General features: G+C 40.5%; 1 protein-coding gene across 1 annotated transcript; it reads right to left on the minus strand.

Annotated features, from left to right (window-relative positions):
- Positions 1-11,715: 11,715 nt before the first annotated feature.
- On the minus strand, positions 11,716-13,773 carry LOC112084607. Its single transcript, XM_024153842.1, has 2 exons — positions 12,448-13,773; positions 11,716-12,366 (listed from the first exon to the last, which is right to left on the minus strand). The coding sequence occupies exons 1-2, from the start codon at positions 13,771-13,773 to the stop codon at positions 11,716-11,718; spliced, it is 1,977 nt and encodes a 658-aa protein (XP_024009610.1).
- Positions 13,774-22,858: the final 9,085 nt, after the last annotated feature.

Here is a 22,858-nt window from a genome sequence, read left to right on the forward strand (position 1 = left end):
CCATTGAACGTGTGTAGGTCCAAATTGTGTAACCTCGAGTTCACCTGATTTGAAAACTCAATAACTTCTTCACCTGAACTCAGATTGGACTGATTCTTCTTCGAGACGGGATCCAGATGAGGTGATAATGTATTCCAAGTTTTCTTTGAGCTGTACGAGTAGAGCTTAGACCCCATCAGTGTAGAACAAGGCAGATATGTCTTCTTGAGCGTTTTCAATATCATATCATCCCTTCCCTCCTGAAAAACTTTCGTCCTCGAAACTGTACAGCCTTGGGTTGGGAAGTGTTGACGTGAGAATGGTGTACTCTCCTTGATTAACATGGAAGATATTACTCCCTTTTGTTGATTCTGAAGGATACTTGTACCGTTTTGAATGAGATCTCCTAGTTTGCTTTTCGTTCCTTGGATTTCCAAAATCTGCTCTGTTTTGCTTGGCCAGTAGTGAAGCTTCGGTTTCTCTCTGATTGGCTTCATAACCTCAGCCAGCAATCTCTGAACTCTTTTTACTGGTTTTGAAAATTCTGAATCTCCAAAAAACGAAATCCACTTCTTCCACAAATTTAAAATCCAGAGTATATGAATCATGCAAAGATAATGATGGATACCTCCTTGTGAGTGGCTTAGCTGAATCATCTTTGCTACGAAATTCGCTTAAGATCAGAGTCTCCTCCGTGGCTTCCTCATTCTCTGAATTAGGTATCAACTGATCTTTGCAGATTTCCTGTTGCTCATGCTCCTTGGCGTTACTTTGCTCACTTGCTACCATTAGTTCATCCTCGGCCGCATCCTCTTCATATTTATCAAACACTGGTCCTGTGTCAGTCTCCTCTTCTTCATTGGTCATGATTTCGCCATTGTCTAGAGGAACCACGTTTTGCTTGCTAGGGCATTCCTTTGCATAGTGTCCTCTCCCTTGGCACTTAAAACATTTCATATCACGAGTAGTGGCCTCGGTTGAATTTATGAACGAATCTTTGGGTCTAGTTTCTACAAAGCTCTGGTTGGATTTCTTTGCTTGGACCACCTTGTGTTGATTTGCTGAGTTAATGCACGCCTTAGAAAGATCCTTAAACCTTTCATAACTTGGTCTGGCATCAGATGATCTAGCTTCATAGCTTGGCTGAGAAGAACACCTTAGCTTCTGATTTAGCTCACGCTGGTGATGGCTGGGAATGAACCTCTCTCTCATAACTGCTTTCATCTCTGCCCAAGTCTCCACTGGATACTCTCCATTACGCCTCCTTTTGGTTTTCAATAGACACCACCAATAAAGTGCATGCTCACAAAATCCTGTAGCCGCAACTTGCACCTTGATATACTCTGAAAGTGGATGGGATTTGAAAATATGTTCCATTCTTCTCTCCCACTTCAAGTACCTGTCTGGATCAAAAATTTTACCAATGAATGATGGAATTTCAAGATAGAGATCTCCAGGGTTGTCATGATAATGATCTCGGCCTCCTCTTTCACACCTATGTCTTCTTTGGTTTTCTTGAGACAAATAACTATCTCGGATGTGATATTTGTCTGACTCTAGATCTCTAGGCTTCCTTGGTTGATCTACCTCTTGTGTCTTCCTTTTATATAGACCAAAGACATCTGTTTTTCCTCTTTTTGGATCTTTCTTTTTCAATAGACCAAAAGACATTTTTTTCTATCTTTTTTTTTTTTTTTCTTTTAAATGACGAAAAAAAAATTAAAAAAAAAAAAGAAATCAAAAGAAAAGAAGATGAAAAGGTAGAAGAAGTATGAAAGAATATGAAAAGATGAGAAGATGAAAAGATGAGACGATGAGAAGGTGAAAATATGAAAAAAAAAATATAATAGAAGGATAAAATACCAAACTAGAGAATGTTGCTCTGATACCACTTGAAACGATCCTCCCAAAGAATCAGCATTCTGAAGTTGGCAATGGATAAGCTTTGCTTCTAAGGAACCAAAAGGCTTCAAAGAACAAAGGATGGGGACTGAATGGTCACAAAGGTAGCGGCGGAAAGGCTCTTGGTTTACCAAAATGGCTCCTTGGATATGACATACCAAGACAAGCCAAGTTTGTGATCGTCTGGATATGACTCACCAAACAGATCGAGTTGTGATTGATGGATATGTCTCACCAACAATCGAACCACGGATATGACTCATCGTGAGATGATCAAAGGATAACCTCCAAATGATCAGAAAATGTTTTCATAAGGAACAAAAAAGTGAGAATCATTCTCAAAGAAGAAGTTTGATAAAAAGATAGTCTGATTATTTCTCTTAGAGATTACATGATTATATAAAGTAGAAATGTGAAGAAAACAAGGCAATCTCGGAATTATTACTTAGACTAAAATTAAAGACAAACATTATCTAATAGTTGAATGACTCTTGATGTTCTTTGAATAATCCTTGAGTTTCTTGTCTCTTTAACTCCTTAGAACGAATTTTGATGATCAGAAACAAGATGGGCTGAGTCATGTCTTCATATTGGGCTTAGTAGAAAATCCTCCTGGATGCCAAACGTAAGCCTGCAAGCTCTCAAACCAATCAGGCCTAGAAATCATCAAGTATAGAACCATGTTGACCCATTTAGGCAAATGAAGTGTATCTCTGAGATCCGATGGCAATTTCTTTTTATCTTGGGCTTGTTGGAACCAGAACAGATCCGTTAAGATTCTCCAATTGGTTTCATGTCCAGATTGTTTCTGAGTTGGGCTCTGGACCTCAATGTTTGGATCAGACGCGGAACTGGGTCTGAAGCAGATCCACTGTGTTGTACAATCCATATCTTCCAAGTCTGAACTCTTTTTGAAGTGATTTCAACTCTCCATGCTTCTGTGATGAATCAAGATTCCAGAACAAGTCGGATCATAAAATAGTTTCTTCTGGATTGGTTCAAATTCCTCCATTGAACGTGTGTAGGTCCAAATTGTGTAACCTCGAGTTCACCTGATTTGAAAACTCAATAACTTCTTCACCTGAACTCAGATTGGACTGATTCTTCTTCGAGACGGGATCCAGATGAGGTGATAATGTATTCCAAGTTTTCTTTGAGCTGTACGAGTAGAGCTTAGACCCCATCAGTGTAGAACAAGGCAGATATGTCTTCTTGAGCGTTTTCAATATCATATCATCCCCTCCCTCGTGAAAAACTTTCGTCCTCGAAACTGTACAGCCTTGGGTTGGGAAGTGTTGACGTGAGAATGGTGTACTCTCCTTGATTAACATGGAAGATATTACTCCCTTTTGTTGATTCTGAAGGATACTTGTACCGTTTTGAATGAGATCTCCTAGTTTGCTTTTCGTTCCTTGGATTTCCAAAATCTGCTCTGTTTTGCTTGGCCAGTAGTGAAGCTTCGGTTTCTCTCTGATTGGCTTCATAACCTCAGCCAGCAATCTCTGAACTCTTTTTACTGGTTTTGAAAATTCTGAATCTCCAAAAAACGAAATCCACTTCTTCCACAAATTTAAAATCCAGAGTATATGAATCATGCAAAGATAATGATGGATACCTCCTTGTGAGTGGCTTAGCTGAATCATCTTTGCTACGAAATTCGCTTAAGATCAGAGTCTCCTCCGTGGCTTCCTCATTCTCTGAATTAGGTATCAACTGATCTTTGCAGATTTCCTGTTGCTCATGCTCCTTGGCGTTACTTTGCTCACTTGCTACCATTAGTTCATCCTCGGCCGCATCCTCTTCATATTTATCAAACACTGGTCCTGTGTCAGTCTCCTCTTCTTCATTGGTCATGATTTCGCCATTGTCTAGAGGAACCACGTTTTGCTTGCTAGGGCATTCCTTTGCATAGTGTCCTCTCCCTTGGCACTTAAAACATTTCATATCACGAGTAGTGGCCTCGGTTGAATTTATGAACGAATCTTTGGGTCTAGTTTCTACAAAGCTCTGGTTGGATTTCTTTGCTTGGACCACCTTGTGTTGATTTGCTGAGTTAATGCACGCCTTAGAAAGATCCTTAAACCTTTCATAACTTGGTCTGGCATCAGATGATCTAGCTTCATAGCTTGGCTGAGAAGAACACCTTAGCTTCTGATTTAGCTCACGCTGGTGATGGCTGGGAATGAACCTCTCTCTCATAACTGCTTTCATCTCTGCCCAAGTCTCCACTGGATACTCTCCATTACGCCTCCTTTTGGTTTTCAATAGACACCACCAATAAAGTGCATGCTCACAAAATCCTGTAGCCGCAACTTGCACCTTGATATACTCTGAAAGTGGATGGGATTTGAAAATATGTTCCATTCTTCTCTCCCACTTCAAGTACCTGTCTGGATCAAAAATTTTACCAATGAATGATGGAATTTCAAGATAGAGATCTCCAGGGTTGTCATGATAATGATCTCGGCCTCCTCTTTCACACCTATGTCTTCTTTGGTTTTCTTGAGACAAATAACTATCTCGGAAGTGATATTTGTCTGACTCTAGATCTCTAGGCTTCCTTGGTTGATCTCCCTCTTGTGTCTTCCTTTTATATAGACCAAAGACATCTGTTTTTCCTCTTTTTGGATCTTTCTTTTTCAATAGACCAAAAGACATTTTTTTCTATCTTTTTTTTTTTTTTCTTTTTAAATGACGAAAAAAAATTAAAAAAAAAAAGAAATCAAAAGAAAAGAAGATGAAAAGGTAGAAGAAGTATGAAAGAATATGAAAAGATGAGAAGATGAAAAGATGAGACGATGAGAAGGTGAAAATATGAAAAAAAAAATATAATAGAAGGATAAAATACCAAACTAGAGAATGTTGCTCTGATACCACTTGAAACGATCCTCCCAAAGAATCAGCATTCTGAAGTTGGCAATGGATAAGCTTTGCTTCTAAGGAACCAAAAGGCTTCAAAGAACAAAGGATGGGGACTGAATGGTCACAAAGGTAACTGCGGAAAGGCTCTTGGTTTACCGAAATGGCTCCTTGGATATAACATACCAAGACAAGCCAAGTTTGTGATCGTCTGGATATGACTCACCAAACAGATCGAGTTGTGATTGATGGATATGTCTCACCAACAATCGAACCACGGATATGACTCACCGTGAGATGATCAAAGGATAACCTCCAAATGATCAGAAAATGTTCATAAGGAACAAAAAGGTGAGAATCATTCTCAAAGAAGAAATTTGATAAAAAGATAGTATGATTATTTCTCTTAGAGATTACATGATTATATAAAGTAGAAATATGAAGAAAACAAGGCAATCTCGGAATTATTACTTAGACTAAAATTAAAGACAAACATTATCTAATAGTTGAATGACTCTTGATGTTCTTTGAATAATCCTTGAGTTTCTTGTCTCTTTAACTCCTTAGAACGAATTTTGATGATCAGAAACAAGATGGGCTGAGTCATGTCTTCATATTGGGCTTAGTATAAAATCCTCCTGGATGCCAAACGTAAGCCTGCAAGCTCTCAAACCAATCAGGCCTAGAAATCATCAAGTATAGAACCATGTTGACCCATTTAGGCAAATGAAGTGTATCTCTGAGATCCGATGGCAATTTCTTTTTATCTTGGGCTTGTTGGAACCAGAACAGATCCGTTAAGATTCTCCAATTGGTTTCATGTCCAGATTGTTTCTGAGTTGGGCTCTGGACCTCAATGTTTGGATCAGACGCGGAACTGGGTCTGAAGCAGATCCACTGTGTTGTAAAATCCATATCTTCCAAGTCTGAACTCTTTTTGAAGTGATTTCAACTCTCCATGCTTCTGTGATGAATCAAGATTCCAGAACAAGTCGGATCATAAAATAGTTTCTTCTGGATTGGTTCAAATTCCTCCATTGAACGTGTGTAGGTCCAAATTGTGTAACCTCGAGTTCACCTGATTTGAAAACTCAATAACTTCTTCATCTGAACTCAGATTGGACTGATTCTTCTTCGAGACGGGATCCAGATGAGGTGATAATGTATTCCAAGTTTTCTTTGAGCTGTACGAGTTGAGCTTAGACCCCATCAGTGTAGAACAAGGCAGATATGTCTTCTTGAGCGTTTTCAATATCATATCATCCCCTCCCTCGTGAAAAACTTTCGTCCTCGAAACTGTACAGCCTTGGGTTGGGAAGTGTTGACGTGAGAATGGTGGACTCTCCTTGATTAACATGGAAGATATTACTCCCTTTTGTTGATTCTGAAGGATACTTGTACCGTTTTGAATGAGATCTCCTAGTTTGCTTTTCGTTCCTTGGATTTCCTAAATCTGCTCTGTTTTGCTTGGCCAGTAGTGAAGCTTCGGTTTCTCTCTGATTGGCTTCATAACCTAAGCCAGCAATCTCTGAACTCTGTTTACTGGTTTTGAAAATTCTGAATCTCCAAAAAACGAAATCCACTTCTTCCACAAATTTAAAATCCAGAGTATATGAATCATGCAAAGATAATGATGGATACCTCCTTGTGAGTGTCTTAGCTGAATCATCTTTGCTACCAAATTCGCTTAAGATCAGAGTCTCCTTCGTGGCTTCCTCATTCTCTGAATTAGGTATCAACTGATCTTTGCAGATTTCCTGTTGCTCATGCTGCTTGGCGTTACTTTGCTCACTTGCTACCATTAGTTCATCCTCGGCCGCATCCTCTTCATATTTATCAAACACTGGTCCTGTGTCAGTCTCCTCTTCTTCATTGGTCATGATTTCGCCATTGTCTAGAGGAACCACGTTTTGCTTGCTAGGGCATTCCTTTGCATAGTGTCCTCTCCCTTGGCACTTAAAACATTTCATATCACGAGTAGTGGCCTCGGTTGAATTGATGAACAAATCTTTGGGTCTAGCTTCTACAAAGCTCTGTTTGGATTTCTTTACTTGGACCACCTTGTGTAGATTTGCTGAGTTAATGCACGCCTTAGAAAGATCCTTAAACCTGTTATAACTTGGTCTGGCATCAGATGATCTAGCTTCATAGCTTGGCTGAGAAGAACACCTTAGCTTCTGATTTAGCTCACGCTGGTGATGGCTGGGAATGAACCTCTCTCTCATAACTGCTTTCATCTCTGCCCAAGTCTCCACTGGATACTCTCCATTACGCCTCCTTTTGGTTTTCAATAGACACCACCAATAAAGTGCATGCTCACAAAATCCAGTAGCCGCAACTTGCACCTTGATGTACTCTGAAAGTGGATGGGATTTGAAAATATGTTCCATTCTTCTCTCCCACTTCAAGTACCTGTCTAGATCAAAAATTTTACCAACGAATGATGGAATTTAAAGATAGAGATCTCCAGGGTTGTCATGATAATGATCTCGGCCTCCTCTTTCACACCTATGTCTTCTTTGGTTTTCTTGAGACAAATAACTATCTCGGATGTGATATTTGTCTGGCTCCTGATTAACCGAAATGGCTCCTTGGATATGACACACCAAGAAAATTCAAGTTTGTGATCGTCTGGATATGACTCACCAAACAGATCGAATTGTGATTGATGGATATGACTCACCAACAATCGAACCACGGATATGACTCACCGTGAGATGATCAAAGGATAACCTCCAAATGATCAGAAAATGTTCATAAGGAACAAAGAGGTGAGAATCATTCTCAAAGAAGAAGTTTGATAAAAAGATAATCTGATTATTTCTCTTAGAGATTACATGATTATATAGAGTATAAATGTGAAGAAAACAAGGCAATCTCGGAATTATTACTTAGACTAAAATTAAAGACAAACATTAACTAATAATTGAATGACTCTTGATGTTCTTTGAATAACCCTTGAGCTTCTTGTCTCTTTAACTCCTTTGAATGAATTTTGATGATCAGAAACAAGATGGGCTGAGTCATGTCTTCATATTGGGCTTAGTAGAAAATCCTCCTGGATGCCAAACGTAAGCCTGCAAGCTCTCAAACCAATCAGGCCTAGAAATCATCAAGTATAGAACCATGTTGACCCATTTAGGAAAATGAGGTGTATCTCTGAGATCCGATGGCAATTTCTTCTTATCTTGGGCTTGTTGGAACCAGAACAGATCCTTTAAGATTCTCCAATTGGTTTCATGTCCAGATCGTTTCTGAGTTGGGCTCTGGACCTAAATCTTTGGATCGGACGCGGAACTGGGTCTGAAGCAGATCCACTGTGTTGTAACTCTTTTTGAAGTGATTCCAACTCTTCATGCTTCTGTGATGAATCAAGATTCCATAACAAGTCGGACCATAAAATAGTTCCTTCTGGATTGGTTGAAATCCTCCATTGAACGTGTGTAGGTCCAAATTGTGTAACCTCGAGTTCACCTGATTTGAAAACTCAATAACTTCTTCATCTGAACTCGGATTGGACTGATTATTCTTCAAGACGGGCTCCAGATGAAGTGAGAACGTAATCTAAGTGGTCTTTGAGCTGTACGAGTTGAGCTTAGACCCCAGCAGTGTAGAACAAGGCAGATATGTCTTCTTGAGCGTTTTCAATATCATATCATAAGGTGAAAGACCAACTTGGGGCATTAGGTAGATGGGATTCTACTCTTTTATGCATCAGATGCCTTTTACCCTTAGCTTTCTGTTAAAGTTTATTCCTTCTTGAGTGATCTCTTGAGCTGCATTGAAACCATAAGCATTGAATGAGATCATCTTTGTCTCATAACCCTGTAATATGATTCTCCCTGAAATCGACACTCAATAAACTGGAACAAAGGGGATAGCCATGCACACAAACGAGTTGTATCAAGGTTTGTGGGTTTAGATAAGACTCCAAGGGTTGCGGAAGACCCTTGATGAATGGATTCCGAATCAACTAAGGATATTACACACCAAAGATGAATCGAAAGGCCTTGAAGGATATTACACACCAACAAGAGGGTTTGATCTTACTTAGAAAAGATTTTTGATTAAAAGATAAGATAGTCTCAAAAGAGAGTTTACAAGAGAATATAAAGAAAAGAACAGGCGAGTCTACAAAGCATTAAAGTGTCTAGGAACTAGTTCTTTGAAAGCTGGCCAAGTTTGAATTCAAACTCTTCTTCACACGCTCCTCTTTTTCTTTCCTTGGACTCGGCTGATGAGCTTAGGTGTGAGGTGATCCAAACTATGCCTCATTAAAAACCTATCTCAAGAAAATCCATTGGGACAAAACTTGAGATAGGGAAAAAGAGTACATAGTTGGATCACAAGCCCATTAGCTTTCTCGGACTTGGATCACAACTAGTGTAGTTGTACCCATCTCTTTTCCCTTATGTTCCATAAGCGTTCCTTGCTTAAGTATCTCTCCAACAACTTCCTTGAGCTTCTTAGTCTTTGCTCGGGTCATGGGACCTTTTGTAATGAGCAAAGGGTCTTCTTGTTCCATTCCTTGATCCTTGTCTTTGCTCCTCAGCTCCTTGCGGCTCTCCTTCTGGTTCCAACTCTTCATTGATGCTATCCAAGATCATATCATCCCCCCTTTCTTGAAAAGGATTTGTCCTCAAATCTGGATCATCTGCAAAATAAGGAATCAAGTCAGCAATATTGAAAGAAGAACTTATCTTGTACTTACCTTGTAGATCAAGTTGATAAGCGTTATCATTGATCTTTCTAATTATCTCAAAGGGTCCATCAACTCTCGGCATCAGCTTAGACTTCCTTTCTGCTGGAAATCTCTCCTTCGTTAGGTGCACCCAAACGAGATCTCCCTCCTCAAAGGTAAGCTTGCGTCGGTTTTTGTTAGCGTGCTTGACATATTGCTTTTTTTCTCCTCTATGTTAGCTCTGGCCTTCTCGTGGATCTGTTTAACAAGCTCTGCTCTTTTCTTTCCATCTAGGCTAGTTCTTTCACTCAAAGGAAGAGAGGTTACATCCAAAGGCGACAAAGGGTTAAAACCATAAACAATTTCAAAAGGGGAAAACTTAGTAGCCGAATGCACTGAATAGTTATATGCGAATTCTACATGAGGCAAACAGTCTTCCCATGCTTTAGGATTCTTTTTGATCAATGCTCGCAACAATGTAGACAATGTTCTATTCACTACTTCAATTTGCCCATCAGTCTGTGGGTGACAAGTAGTAGAAAACAAGAGCTTTGTACCTAGCTTAGAACATAAAGTTTTCCAAAAATAGCTTAAGAACTTTGTATCACGATCAGATACTATGGTCCTAGGCATGCCATGTATTCGAACAATGTCCCTATTGAACAGATTAGCTACATGCGATGCATCATCAGTCTTGTTACACGCGATGAAATGCGCCATCTTAGAAAACCTATCAACTACAACAAAGATCGAATCCTTTCCAGTCCTAGTTCTAGGCAATCCAAGCACGAAATCCATTGATATATCAGTCCAAGGGTGATAAGGAATAGGTAAAGGTGTATACAAACCGTTGGACGGAACCTTAGCTTTAGCTTGCTTACAGGTTGCACATCTTGAGCAAACTCGCTCAACGTCTCACTTCATGTGAGGCCAATGAAAATGATCTTGTAATACTTTCAAGGTTTTGGCTATACCAAAATGACCCATAAGTCCACCTCCATGAGCTTCCCTGACTAACAAGTCTCGAATAGAACAATTAGGGATACACAATCGATTATGAAAGAAAAGAAATCCCTCTTGTCTATGATAATAACCCGAAGCAAACTTAGCACAAGACTCATAAACGTTTTGAAAATCCGAATCAGATGAGTACAGAAGTTTAAGTTGTTCAAAACCAAAAAGCTTAGCATCAAGAGTAGAGAGTAGAGTGTACCTTCGAGACATGCATCGGCAACTACATTGTCCTTACCTTTCTTGAATTTGATGACATAGGGAAATGTCTCAATGAACTCAACCCACCTCACGTGTATCTTATTAAGCTTTTGCTGTCCTTTAAGATGCTTGAGGGATTCATGATCGGTATGAATGACAAACTCCTTGGGCCACAAGTAATGTTGCCACATTTGTAAAGCCCTGGCCAAAGGGTATAGCTCTTTGTCGTAGGTTGGGTAATTGAGAGTGGCTCCTCCAAGCTTTTCACTAAAGAAAGCAATCAGTATCTTGTCCTGCATCAGCACAGCTCTGATTCCTATACCTGAAGCATCACATTCTATTTCAAAAGTTTTAGGGAAATCAGGTAAAGATAATAGAGGTGCATTAGTAAGCTTATGCTTCTAAGCTTTGAACGCGGCTTCTTGAGCTTCTCCCCCATTGAAATCCCACATCTTTTTTGATAACTTCTGTAAGAGGGGCGGCTATAGTGCTGAAATCTCTGACGAATCTCCTATAGAACCCGGCCAGGCCATGGAAACTCCTAACTTCACCGACAGTCTTAGGGGTTGGCCAGTCTTTGATGGCCTTGATTTTCTCTTCATCCACCTTAACGCCATCTACACTCACAACAAAACCTAAAAAGACAAGGTTATCTGTTCCAAATGTGCATTTCTTTAGATTGGCATATAGTTTTTCCTTTCTTAGCTCATAAGAACAGCTCTCAAGTGCATTACATGCTCATCTATTTTCTTGCTATAGACAAGGATATCGTCGAAATAGACAACTACAAAGACCCCTCTAAATGCTCTAAGGACATGATTCATCAACCTCATGAATGTACTAGGTGCATTAGTTAATCCAAATGGCATAACAAGCCATTCATATAAACCATGTTTAGTCTTAAATGCAGTTTTCCACTCATCTCCTTCTTTCATTCTAATCTGATGATATCCACTTTTAAGATCAATCTTAGAGAATATGTTAGAACCATGCAACTCATCTAACATATCATCGAGTCTAGGGATAGGGTGGCAATACTTTACAGTGATATTGTTGATGGCTCTGCAATCTACACACATTCGCTAGCTCCCATCCTTCTTGGGCACAAGCAGAACCGGTACTGCACAAAGACTCATACTTTCTCTTATGTGTTCTTTCTCCATTAGTTCATCGACTTGTCTTTGTAACTCTTTTGTCTCAACCGGATTGGTTCTATAAGCAGGGCGACTAGGCAATGAAGCACCAGGCATGAAATCAATCTGATGTTCAATGCCTCTAAAAGGAGGTAACTCTTTAGGATTATCTTCAGGGAAGACATCATTGTATTCCTGCAAAAGAGTTTGAATTTTACTCGGCAAAACCGGTGTGAGGTTAGTCATATTGGTGAGAGCCTCCTTAAACACAAATAAAAGAACCGGTTGGTTAGAACTAAGAGATCTTTTGACATCACCAGCCCTCAAGTAGAAGTTAGATGCTTTAGTAGACGGCTTTGTCTTTTGCTTTAGCTGCATTTGATCCTGGTAGACTTCTTGTGGCGTCAAAGGTATGAGGGTAGTCTTCCTGCCTTTAAAAACAAAGGAATACTTGTTAGTAAACCCATCATGAATAACTTTTCGATCCGATTGCCATGGCCTGCCTAGAAGTATTTGTCCTGCGTCCATGGGCAACACATCACACTGTATCTCGTCTTCATATCCTCCAAAGGTAATAGGGACCATGACTTGGCTGTTGACCTTTAATTCCCCATCATTATTCAACCAGTTGAGCTTATAGGGTCGGGGGTGCTTCTCGGTGGCTAGGTTGAGCTTTTAGACCATCTCTTGACTTGCTACGTTGGTGCAGCTACCTCCATCTATGATGAGGCTACAAAATTTCCCTTGCACAAGGCATCGGCTATGAAATAAATTATCTCTCTGCTCCTCTTCCATAGCTTTGGCTTGCACGCTTAGAGACCTTCTTGATACAAGTAAGGAACCTTGAGCCGGAAGCTCTTCATGATCAGAATGAGACTCGGCTTCAGATTCAGCTGTTGATTCGCATTCACCATCATCCCTGAGTATCATGATCTTCTTATTTGAACACTCATTTGCGTAATGTCCTCTCCCAAGACACTTGAAACACTTGACGTCTCTGGTTCTTGTCGACCCCATAGCTTTGTTTCGGTTATCTGATACCGAAGTGAATGACTTAGGTTCTTCTTTAGAGACACCAGTTGGCTTCTCTTCTTTTGATACCGAGCTCGGTTTCTCCTCTCTAGAATATCTCGGTTTAGTAGGCATTGTCCCAGCTCCATAAGCGGTTTTGGTGTTTCTCCTCTTAAGCTGGTTTTCTATGAGGATGGCTTTGTGCAACATATCCTCTAATTCCTCATATTGTTGCATCTCAAGCTTGTCTTGAATCTCTCTGTTCAATCCTCCTAAGAAACGAGACATAGTGGCTTCAGCATCTTCTCGGATATCAGCTCGTAGCATCAAGGTCTCCATGGCTTGATAGTATTCTTCAACGGATCGGTGGCCTTGTGTGAGCCGCCTATGTCTTTGATGCAACTCTCTATGGTAGTGACACGGCACAAACCTTTTCCTCATGAGAGATTTCATCTCCTCCCAAGTATCACTCGGAAATTGCTGATTTCTTCTTCTAGTTGTAACAACCTGATCCCACCAACAAAAAGCATAATCGTAGAACTCGGTAGTGGCTATCTTCATTCGATTAATCCTGGTGAATTGTTGGCAATTAAACAACAATTCTATCTTCTTTTCCCACTCTAAGTAGGCATCACGGTCGTTTTTGCCGTGAAAAGGAGGGATCCTGAGTTTAACTCCTCCAAAACCTTCTTGAACTCGATCTTCCTTGTGTCGCCTATGCCTTCTCTGGCTGTCTCTTGAGGAACTACTAAGAAGACCGTAATAATCTGTGGCCGCATCATCTCTGAGAGGTCTAGTCGGCTCCAAAGCTTCCTCAGGATCTTTCCCTAGATCCCTTCTCTTATCTTTGTTAGCCTTTGGTTTGGTCTGCTCTTGAATCTCCTGTCGATACTCCTCGAGGCTCACAGTCACAATCTTCTTAACTTTGGCCAACATTGCTTCCATGTATAGCTTGTTAACACCATTAGCACTGGACTCTTCTTGTTGCTTACTCATTGTTCTTGAAACACAGATAACAGGGAATCACCAGCAACAAGTCTTTGATCGTTTCACAAAACAAAAGCGACTATTCGTGTTCCACAAGAAATCATGGTCGATAGTTTGAATTCGAAAAGTCAGATTTGCAAAATACAGATCCGAACTAGAAGTTAAAAGGTCACTTAGATCAATCCCAATTTGTTGTAAAATAGCAACTAGATCTCAGATAATTGATCTCGCTTAATGAATCTAAGTAAATTCGATGCAGTGATACACAAGTAACAGATTCGATTAAATGGTGATGATGATCAAACTTGTAAAACACAAAAATAATCAAAAAACAACAAGGAAAAGATACAACCTGATGTTTCCGACGATCCAGCGGTTTGAGTGCTTGCTCTGATACCACTTAATATGATTCTCCCTGAAATCGACACTCACTAAACTGGAACAAAGGGGATAGCCTTGCACACAAACGAGTTGTATCAAGGTTTGTGGGTTTAGATAAGACTCCAAGGGTTGCGAAAGACCCTTGATGAATGGATTCCGAATCAACTGAGGATATTACACACCAAAGATGAATCGAAAGGCCTTGAAGGATATTACACACCAACAAGAGGGTTTGATCTTACTTAGATAGATTTTTGATTAAAAGATAAGATAGTCTCAAAAGAGAGTTTACAAGAGAATATAAAGAGAAGAACAGGCGAGTCTACAAAGCATTAAAGTGTCTAGGAACTAGTCCTTTGAAAGCTGGCCAAGTTTGAATTCACACTCTTCTTCACACGCTCCTCTTCTTCTTTCCTTGGACTCGGCTGATGGGCTTAGGTGTGAGGTGATCCAAACTATGCCTCATTAAAAACCTAGCTCAAGAAAACCCATTGGGACAAAACTTGAGATAGGGAAAAAGAGTACATAGTTGGATCACAAGCCCATTAGCTTTCGTGGACTTGGATCACAACTAGTGTAGTTGTACCCATCTCTTTTCCCTTACGTTCCGTAAGCGTTCCTTGCTTAAGTATCTCTCCAACAGCTTCCTTGAGCTTCTTAGTCTTTGCTCGGGTCATGAGACCTTTTGTAATAAGCAAAGGGTCTTCTTGTTCCATTCCTTGATCCTTGTCTTTGCTCCTCAGCTCCTTAGCTCCTTGCGGCTCTCCTTCTGGTGTCAACTCTTCGTTGATGCTATCCAAGATCATATCACCCTGTCCCAAGACAAGTGAGTTCACATGATTTGCATAAGCATGATTCACATGAACTTTAATGAATTTCAAAAGGTTGGAACTATGGCTGTTTGTGAAAACTTAAGCTTGAGCTTGATTCATTTTTTGATGAGTATGGCAAAAGTTTTGTGAGTAATCTTGTTTGCACTGCATCTTAAAATTAGCAACTAGACAATGAGCCTTGAACTCTTTTAGTGATACACTCTCTCATTAAGGAATATGAACTCCCAATGCATTCAACCTCTTTCTCTCATTTGATCATTTTGCTTCGGGACAAGCAACGGACAAGTCTGGGGGAGTTGTTATATTCATAATTTTCATGTTTAGGATTGCATTTTTAGTCCAAGTTTAGAGTCTCATTCATACATTTTAGATAGATTCATCATGTTTTACACTTGTTTTAGAGTTTTAGGGCTTTGCATTAGGTCAAGTGAGTCTTGCCTGTTTTGGAGTGTTTACAGGTGATTTGGAACCAGTTTGGACCTGAAAAGATGAAGCCAAGAGAAGAAATGGTAAATGGAGCTTTAAAAATGGTGAAAACATCCATTTGGAGGTTCTCAGAGATTTTAAAGTACCGCGGGAAGCTTTTCTCGGCGATTTTCATGTACCGCGGGTGGATATCTCGGCCAAAACATGTACTGGCTGTTCAAGTTTCTCGGCCAAAATTCTTGGGTGCAGATACATCTCCGAAAACGTGTTACCGGAAGGTCTTTCCATCCGGGATCTTTAGCAAAGATCAAGATAAGTGAGTCCAGATTTCATAACAGTTGGAATCGATAAATTTGGAGCAGCGAGCTGAAAGAAACGGCCACCGAAAGACAAACATGTCTTGCATACATTCCGAAGCAATCCGATACGTCCGAAAGATCACCTGTCCGGGGAGTTTTAATGTCCGATGCTGATAACACCGGATTTTAACCATTTTTATGGATCACTTTAATATCTTTTACAGGTGTTTTTACTCCATTTCCAAAGGTTTTCAAATGATTTCTATGTTTTCGGATTTTAAAAGACTTTTCAGGTAATTTGGGATAAAAAGGCACAAATTGGAACAAAAAGACTCTTTTGGATAAATGCAGACCGTCAGAACTCTCATGGAGAGACGAAGACCTTCTCACCGTCTGATCACCCTCAAAATTGGACAACTTATAGAAGAATCAACCAGCTTTCAAATGCACTTGGTTTGGAGACATTCCAACGGTTGGATCTAAAGATATTCCATTAGCCCTGGAGCCACTCGAAGACGGCCAGCAAGTCACGCGAGCGCGGCCAACAGCCCATTTCCCGCGGTCATAAGCCTCCCGACCGCGGCCAACCACCTATTCCCCGCGGTCACGTCACTCCCGACCGCGGCCGTCAAACTCCGAACTAAAGCCCATATTTCTGAAGCCCAAAGTCATTCTCAGCCTCAATTCCGGAACCCTAGAGACTATGGAGTATTGAAGACTACAAATACTTGTCATTTAGGTCGTTTTAGAGAACCCTTCATACTTTACAGAAACCCTTTTTCCTTTACCCGTTTTTATGCGATTTTTGTAGAAGATTGTTCAAGTCCGGGTTCTTCAATAGAAAAGCTTTCTTCATCTCTTTTCTTTACGGTTTTTGATTACTTTTATTAAAACCAATGATGATGTCGATCTCAGCCATGTCTGAGTAGATCCCGAGTTGGGCTTAGGGTTCCCGAAAGGGGCTCTCATAATCGATTAAGACATCTAGGTTTATAGATCTGGGATTTCAACTTTGTTCTCTGTTTATTCTTGTTCTTATTGCATGTATGCTTGATTGATCACCTAGTATCTGATCTAGATAGTTAGTGTTGCGAAAGTTTTCATTAAGTATCAGCCCTAGAATGAAACAGTCGATTTTTCCGTAGGAGTGGAAACCTACCTGCGGCAAGATCGTGAGTATTGACGAGTCTTGTGCAGCTCTTGCGTTCTCTCCCTTCCAGGGCCAGAGTGGAAACCTACTGGTCAGGGTTGCGAGAAACAGTTGGTTATGATTACGACAGTGACGTAGTCATACAGCCGTACTCTAGCTCTAGAAACCTATATATCGATATCCGTCAATCCCAATCTATCTACCTTAGTGTTAAAAACCGATTATGATCCCTTAGAGTTCCCGAAAGCTCAGCGTTTTTAGCCATAGTTTACAAACCAATCGATTTTTACTTGTTTATTTAGATCTGCATTTCAATTGCCTTAGTTCGATATTTTACTTGCTTTACTTGCTTTCCATTCAATTTTTCTACTTGCTTTCTAGGATAGATTTATTTGCTTTCTTTAAGTTTTAGTTTAATTCGTGATAAACAACCAACCTTTAAAACCAATCTAGTCTAGACATAAAGTTAAAAACCGTAGAAGAATACCAGGCACACAAATCTCTGTGGATTCGATCCCTAAATACTACAACTGATTAGCTGTGCACTTGCGGCTTTCATTTGTTTTTGTTAAGGGTAAAACTTGTTCCCTCACGCAGTTGACACGACATCAAGTTTTTGGCGCCATTGCCGGGATTTCTTTCGCTGCCTTTTGCTATTTTTCTTGTTTCAACTTCTGTTCTAGACACCTGATCTCTAGTTCTTTCTTAAAGTTTTGCTGAATTATCTTTCCCTTCTTTTGTTTTTCTCTGAATTGCATGAATACCAGGCGCAGACCTCTAGAAAACATTCCAATTCTAGACAAGATAGACAGACACGAGAAACTTGGTTTTCTTCTTCCTGAGTTGCTTTTTTAGGTGCTGGAGGCTGAAGTTGGGTCAGGAGATGTATTATTTTCTTCTCAAAACCCGGAGGAACATCTGAACGACCAATTCCCGCGGTCAGAGGAGTCGCGACCGCGGGAAACAGGGCTTTGGCCGCGGTCGGAAAGCTTGGACCCGCGGCTCCGGATGAAATCTGCTCATAGTCCGTCTCTTCCTTCTTGTACTTGATACGGACCTCTCCAGCTTCTTTATTGGGTAGACTAGCATCATATGAACTCATACCAGGGCATTGTTGTGCATCTTCATCAGGATCTTTGGGAGATTTCTTAGAAAACCTCTCAATTTGCTCAATGTTGGGCATCTGCTCCATTCTTGCATCAATCTCCCGTGCTTTGAGCTCGAGTTTGTTCAGCCTGTGCTCGATGTCTTCTCTCTATACCAGGAGGCGGATTCTCTGACTTCTTTAATCTCCTGTTTTGATTCAACAATATCACTTGAGTTTTGTATGATGTCATACCCTTGTCTTGTCTGCTCTGTTACGACTTGGTGGATCATCCCAGCTAGTGTTTATGAGTCCTTGTGGGTTTGCTCTTCCAAAACTCGAACATGATTGGCCATATCATCGAATTTTTTGTTGAACTCTTCAGAGATTGAATCAATTTTCTTGAGCAGGGTGTTTTCGGTGAGAATCTGCTGATCAAGGAACTGGTTTATCATCCCTTCGAGGCGTCCCAAACGTCTGCTGATCCTCAAGTTGTCCTCTTGCTGACTAGGGTTCGGAAGTGGAGGATTATAGGCGTGTGGCTCGAAGTAGGTTGGAGGAGGGCCATAAGGATCTTCCCAGCGTCGAACAGTCTCTCTGCACCGGTGGTAAGGGTGGTTTGGCTGGCTGTATCGATCCATGTAGCTAAGATTTCGGCCTTGGTATTCTTCTCTGCGTCTTGTGGCTTGAGGAGTGTTATAGAAACCTTCCTCATAGTGTATATTTCGATTTATAGGATCCATATCTTCTGAAAATGGAAACAAAATAACCGAAAAATGGAAAATTGCAGAAAAGGGGGTTCTAGAGTCGATTTACTAACCTTTCTTGGGGTTTTGCAGAAAAGAAAACGTGTGCCTTCCCCGGCAACGGCGCCAAAAACTTGATGGTGTGTGACTTGATGTGTCGAGGGTGTGTCAAGTTTTACCCTAATTGAAATCAATAGCCGCAAGTGCACACCTGATCAATTGTAGTACTTAGGGATCGAATCTACAGGGAAGGAGGATCTTTTCCTGCAAAAAGCCTTTGAAATAAGTATAAAGTAAGGAAGTCTAGAACCAAACGGTTTCGTGGGGGTTTGGTAGTGTGTTTAAAATGTAAAAACGAAATCTTAAAAGAAAATACGGGAATTAAATGACCTAATAACTAAACTTAACGAAAATGAATAAAAATGAGAAAAACGGATATTCTAATTGCTTAAATGAAAATGAATTAAAAAGGAAAGACAATATTGAACTAAAGCTTTAAAGAAAATCGGTGTAAATCAATAAGGAAGAAAGCGTTGGGGTTCAGGGAAGTTTTCTCAGGGGTACGAACGATTCAAAACATTGCTAGAGAGTAAAATTGATAAGATTTTAGCTTAAACTTTTCGAACTGGAGTCACAGACGTATGAATACGCCACTGTCATGATCATAGACAACTATCTCTCTCAACCCTGACCAGTAGGTTTCCACTCTGGCCCTGGAAGAGAAGAGATGCATTATGTTTAAGACTCGTCCTAATTCACAAATCGCCCATAGGTAGGTTTCCACTCCTATGTTTGTTTTGCTCTCCCAAACTAGATCTGATACCTGATGAACACTTTCGTGTCACCAAGCATCTGGATCAGATTGTAGTTCATGACGCTACTCCCATGCAGTAAAAACGAATTCAGAAGAAAAAGTTCTAAGATTCGGCTCAAAAGCTCATGGAATACTCATCGAACATATAAATCCCCATCGAAAATCCCTTAATCCCAACAATAAAACTACTCAGACATAATGAACGAAATCAAAGACATAGTATTAAGAAGTAGAATAGAAACCGAAATTGAAAAAGAACAAGGGTTCAAGAGAACAAATCTCTCTCTCCCTAAAAGCTAAAGCAAAACAAGTATTCTAAAACAATAAGAAAGATAGAAGATGATCGATTAGGGTTCCTAAGACATGTATTTATAGTGCTCAAGACCTCTCTGGACGTCACTTAGGGTTTCTCCAAATGAGGGAATCATTGTGGGCTTCAGAAATGGGCTTTTTGGGCTCGGAGGTTGATGGCCGCGGTCTGGAGTGCTCTGACCGCGGGGAATGAGTGGTTTGCCGCGGTCGGGATGCTCCTGACCGCGGGAAATTGCTTGTTGGCCGCGGGTGGAAGTGCTTGCCGGCTGGTTTACGGGACATCTTGCTCTTCGCGTATCTTTTAATTGAACCGTTGGATTGCCAAGCTGTAAAGTGCACTGGAAAGCTGATACTTCCATCTTTAAGGTCTCCAAATTTGGGCTGGATCGGACGGTGAGAAGGCCTTCAATCAGGGGTGAACTTCTGACGGTTTGACTCTGAGCTGAAATCTGGTTTTCTATCCATTTTGTTAAGCTTTTCCCTAAGTTACCTGAAAAGAGTCTTGGAACTACAAATACTAGAAAAACGTGATAAAAGTACTTAAAAGCAATTAAAAACATAGAAAAAGTATTTCAAAACGATCCATAAAAGTGGTCAAAATACGGTGTTATCACAAACCAAGTGCATTTGAAAGCTGGTTGATTCTTCTATAAGTTGTCCAATTTTGAAGGTGATCAGACGGTGATAAGGTCTTCGTCTCTCTATGAGAGTTCTGACGGTCTGCATTTATCCAAAAGAGTCTTTTTGTTCCAATTTGTGCCTCTTTATCCCAAATTACCTGAAAAGTCTTTTAAAATCCGAAAACATAGAAATCCTTTGAAAACCTTTGGAAATGGAGTAAAAACACCTGTAAAAGATATTAAAGTGATCCATAAAAATGGTCAAAATCCAGTGTTATCAACTCCACCAGACTTAGTCTTTTGTTTGTCCTCAAACAAAACAAAAGCTAAATCTCGGCGAGAGGTTTGAAAACACAGAAAATAAACAAAATCTCAGAGACCAAACTTCTAGACCAATATCAATTAGTATGCATCAATCGGGAATAGGCTAGAAAATCTCACTAGCAATACAGGCATAACTAGTCCGTTGATCCGTCATGCGGAAATCTATGCACTAAGATCTAACTTCCAGTCAACTAGCTCTTAACATTCATTAAAAATCTCGGTGGTTCTCATCAAAGAAAGTCTAGGCAAGGCAATCTAGGCTAGGTGTCAAAAAGGTTATTCTAGGGGTAAGGCTTAAAGTGTTTATGGGTTACCTGAAGATCTGGAGAATGCAAGATATTATGCAAAACCGCAAGAGAGAGTGAAGCTGTTGGTATCCACAGTTTTCAGTCACTTTCTTCTTGCCATAGATTCCTGGTCTTCTTCCTCAGGTTCTCTCCTAACTCCCCCAGACTTAGATTTTTGTAAATCTTTCAAAAACATAGCTCTATAAACGCTTAGTAGATGCTTCTTGCTCCACAAATTTCGACAATCTAAGACTCATTAGGCTTTTTGTTTCCCTCTCTCTTTTCATTGGTTTTTTTTTTTTTGAAGAAAGGGAACACCTTTAGATATAGAGTCTTAGATAGCACGAAATTACCAGTTAATATCTGTCTTGTAAAGCTTTATGAGGTTTCTGATACTCTTCCTTCCCAATTCCATTCAGTCTCCTTTGTGAGTGACTGAAAACTGCGTCGCTCCTCTTCTCTCCGACGTTTTTCCACATATCTGCTGATATAAACCTAAAGAGAGAATGCATGAGGATTGAAAACAAGGGTTTGGGTTTAGGGTATGGTACCAGATAAAGATAAACTGGTCATCTAGGACGACGAAGAGTGGTAAAAGTGAAGGTAAAAGAGGTCCTAGATGTGTATGTCGATGCCTGCCTAAAATCAATGATGAGAAAATTAAATATCAATATTAAGGTCAAATAAAATGAGCTAGTATATCCTGTCAGAAAGAATCTCCATGAATAGAATACCTCTGGTGGGAGTTCGTAGTGCAAGTACTCTAGCTACCGCCTATTCTAGTGCTAACCACAAATGAGCTATCATGCATAGTGTAGAAGTGTGCAGGTCTAAATCATCATAGTTTTGTGTCAAACATTCCTGAAAAATACTTAATGTCGAATCACTCACTCATCCTCCGATGTGTCTGCTGCGAACTGGTGCTGCTCCTGTAGGAAGGTGACAACACACTCAAAGCGACGTCCCTGTCTCTCAACTCTGCATTCCAGATCAGAATGTGTGTGCGATGATGTAGATGATGAGGTGTGGCCGGTCGAAACAGATGGCTGAAAGTGAGCATGGGCCGCAGCTTCATCACGCTTTGCCTTGGCCACTATGTATTGGCCAATGGTGAATGGTATACGAGGTACAGATGGCAGAAAATCATCGGGTTCCGGAGTCCATCGCGGACGTCCTCCATTACACAATCTCGGGACTGATGGTGAAGGCAGGCTGACTCGGTGCTCCTCAGTGCCAGTGCAATACTTGTAACCAAACATGTCTGGATCAAAAGCGGCACGAGAGATAATGTGATCGCGAGAGAGATAAAGTAGGTCATACCAGACATCGGGAAGTGGATTATTAGATGAGAAATCGAATCCTACAGCCTGTAGTATCGCTGTAATAGCACTCTCGTAAGCTGGAGTAGCGTCCTCGCAACCATGTAAATCATGCTTCACCTTTACCATGTTCTGTGCTATGATCCAGGCAAAACAGGCAAGTCGTGGGTCGTCCATAAATGGCATCTGAAGTGTAATGAGCTCGGTCTTCAAAACATATCCCATGTTGGCTCTATAGAAAATCGTGTGCTAAGAGTTTGTGCACAACTCTCACTGCAGGATGAGTAAGAAGGGCTGACTTGGATCTCCCGCTATCATAGACTCCATGACCCATCTCTCTCCACAAGTTAAAATTGGGTTCATCTTCAAGGTAAATGCCATCGGTGTATGGAAGCTTAAGAGCCTCACAACGTTCAGAAATGGTGAGCGAGTAAGGCTGTCCGCGGATAGAGAATGACAAGATGCCATCTGATGCTCTGGGGTTCCTCCTCTTCATGTG

Source organism: Eutrema salsugineum, unplaced genomic scaffold (assembly GCF_000478725.1).
Source record: "Eutrema salsugineum unplaced genomic scaffold, Eutsalg1_0 scaffold_4, whole genome shotgun sequence".
Lineage (NCBI taxonomy): Eukaryota > Viridiplantae > Streptophyta > Magnoliopsida > Brassicales > Brassicaceae > Eutrema > Eutrema salsugineum.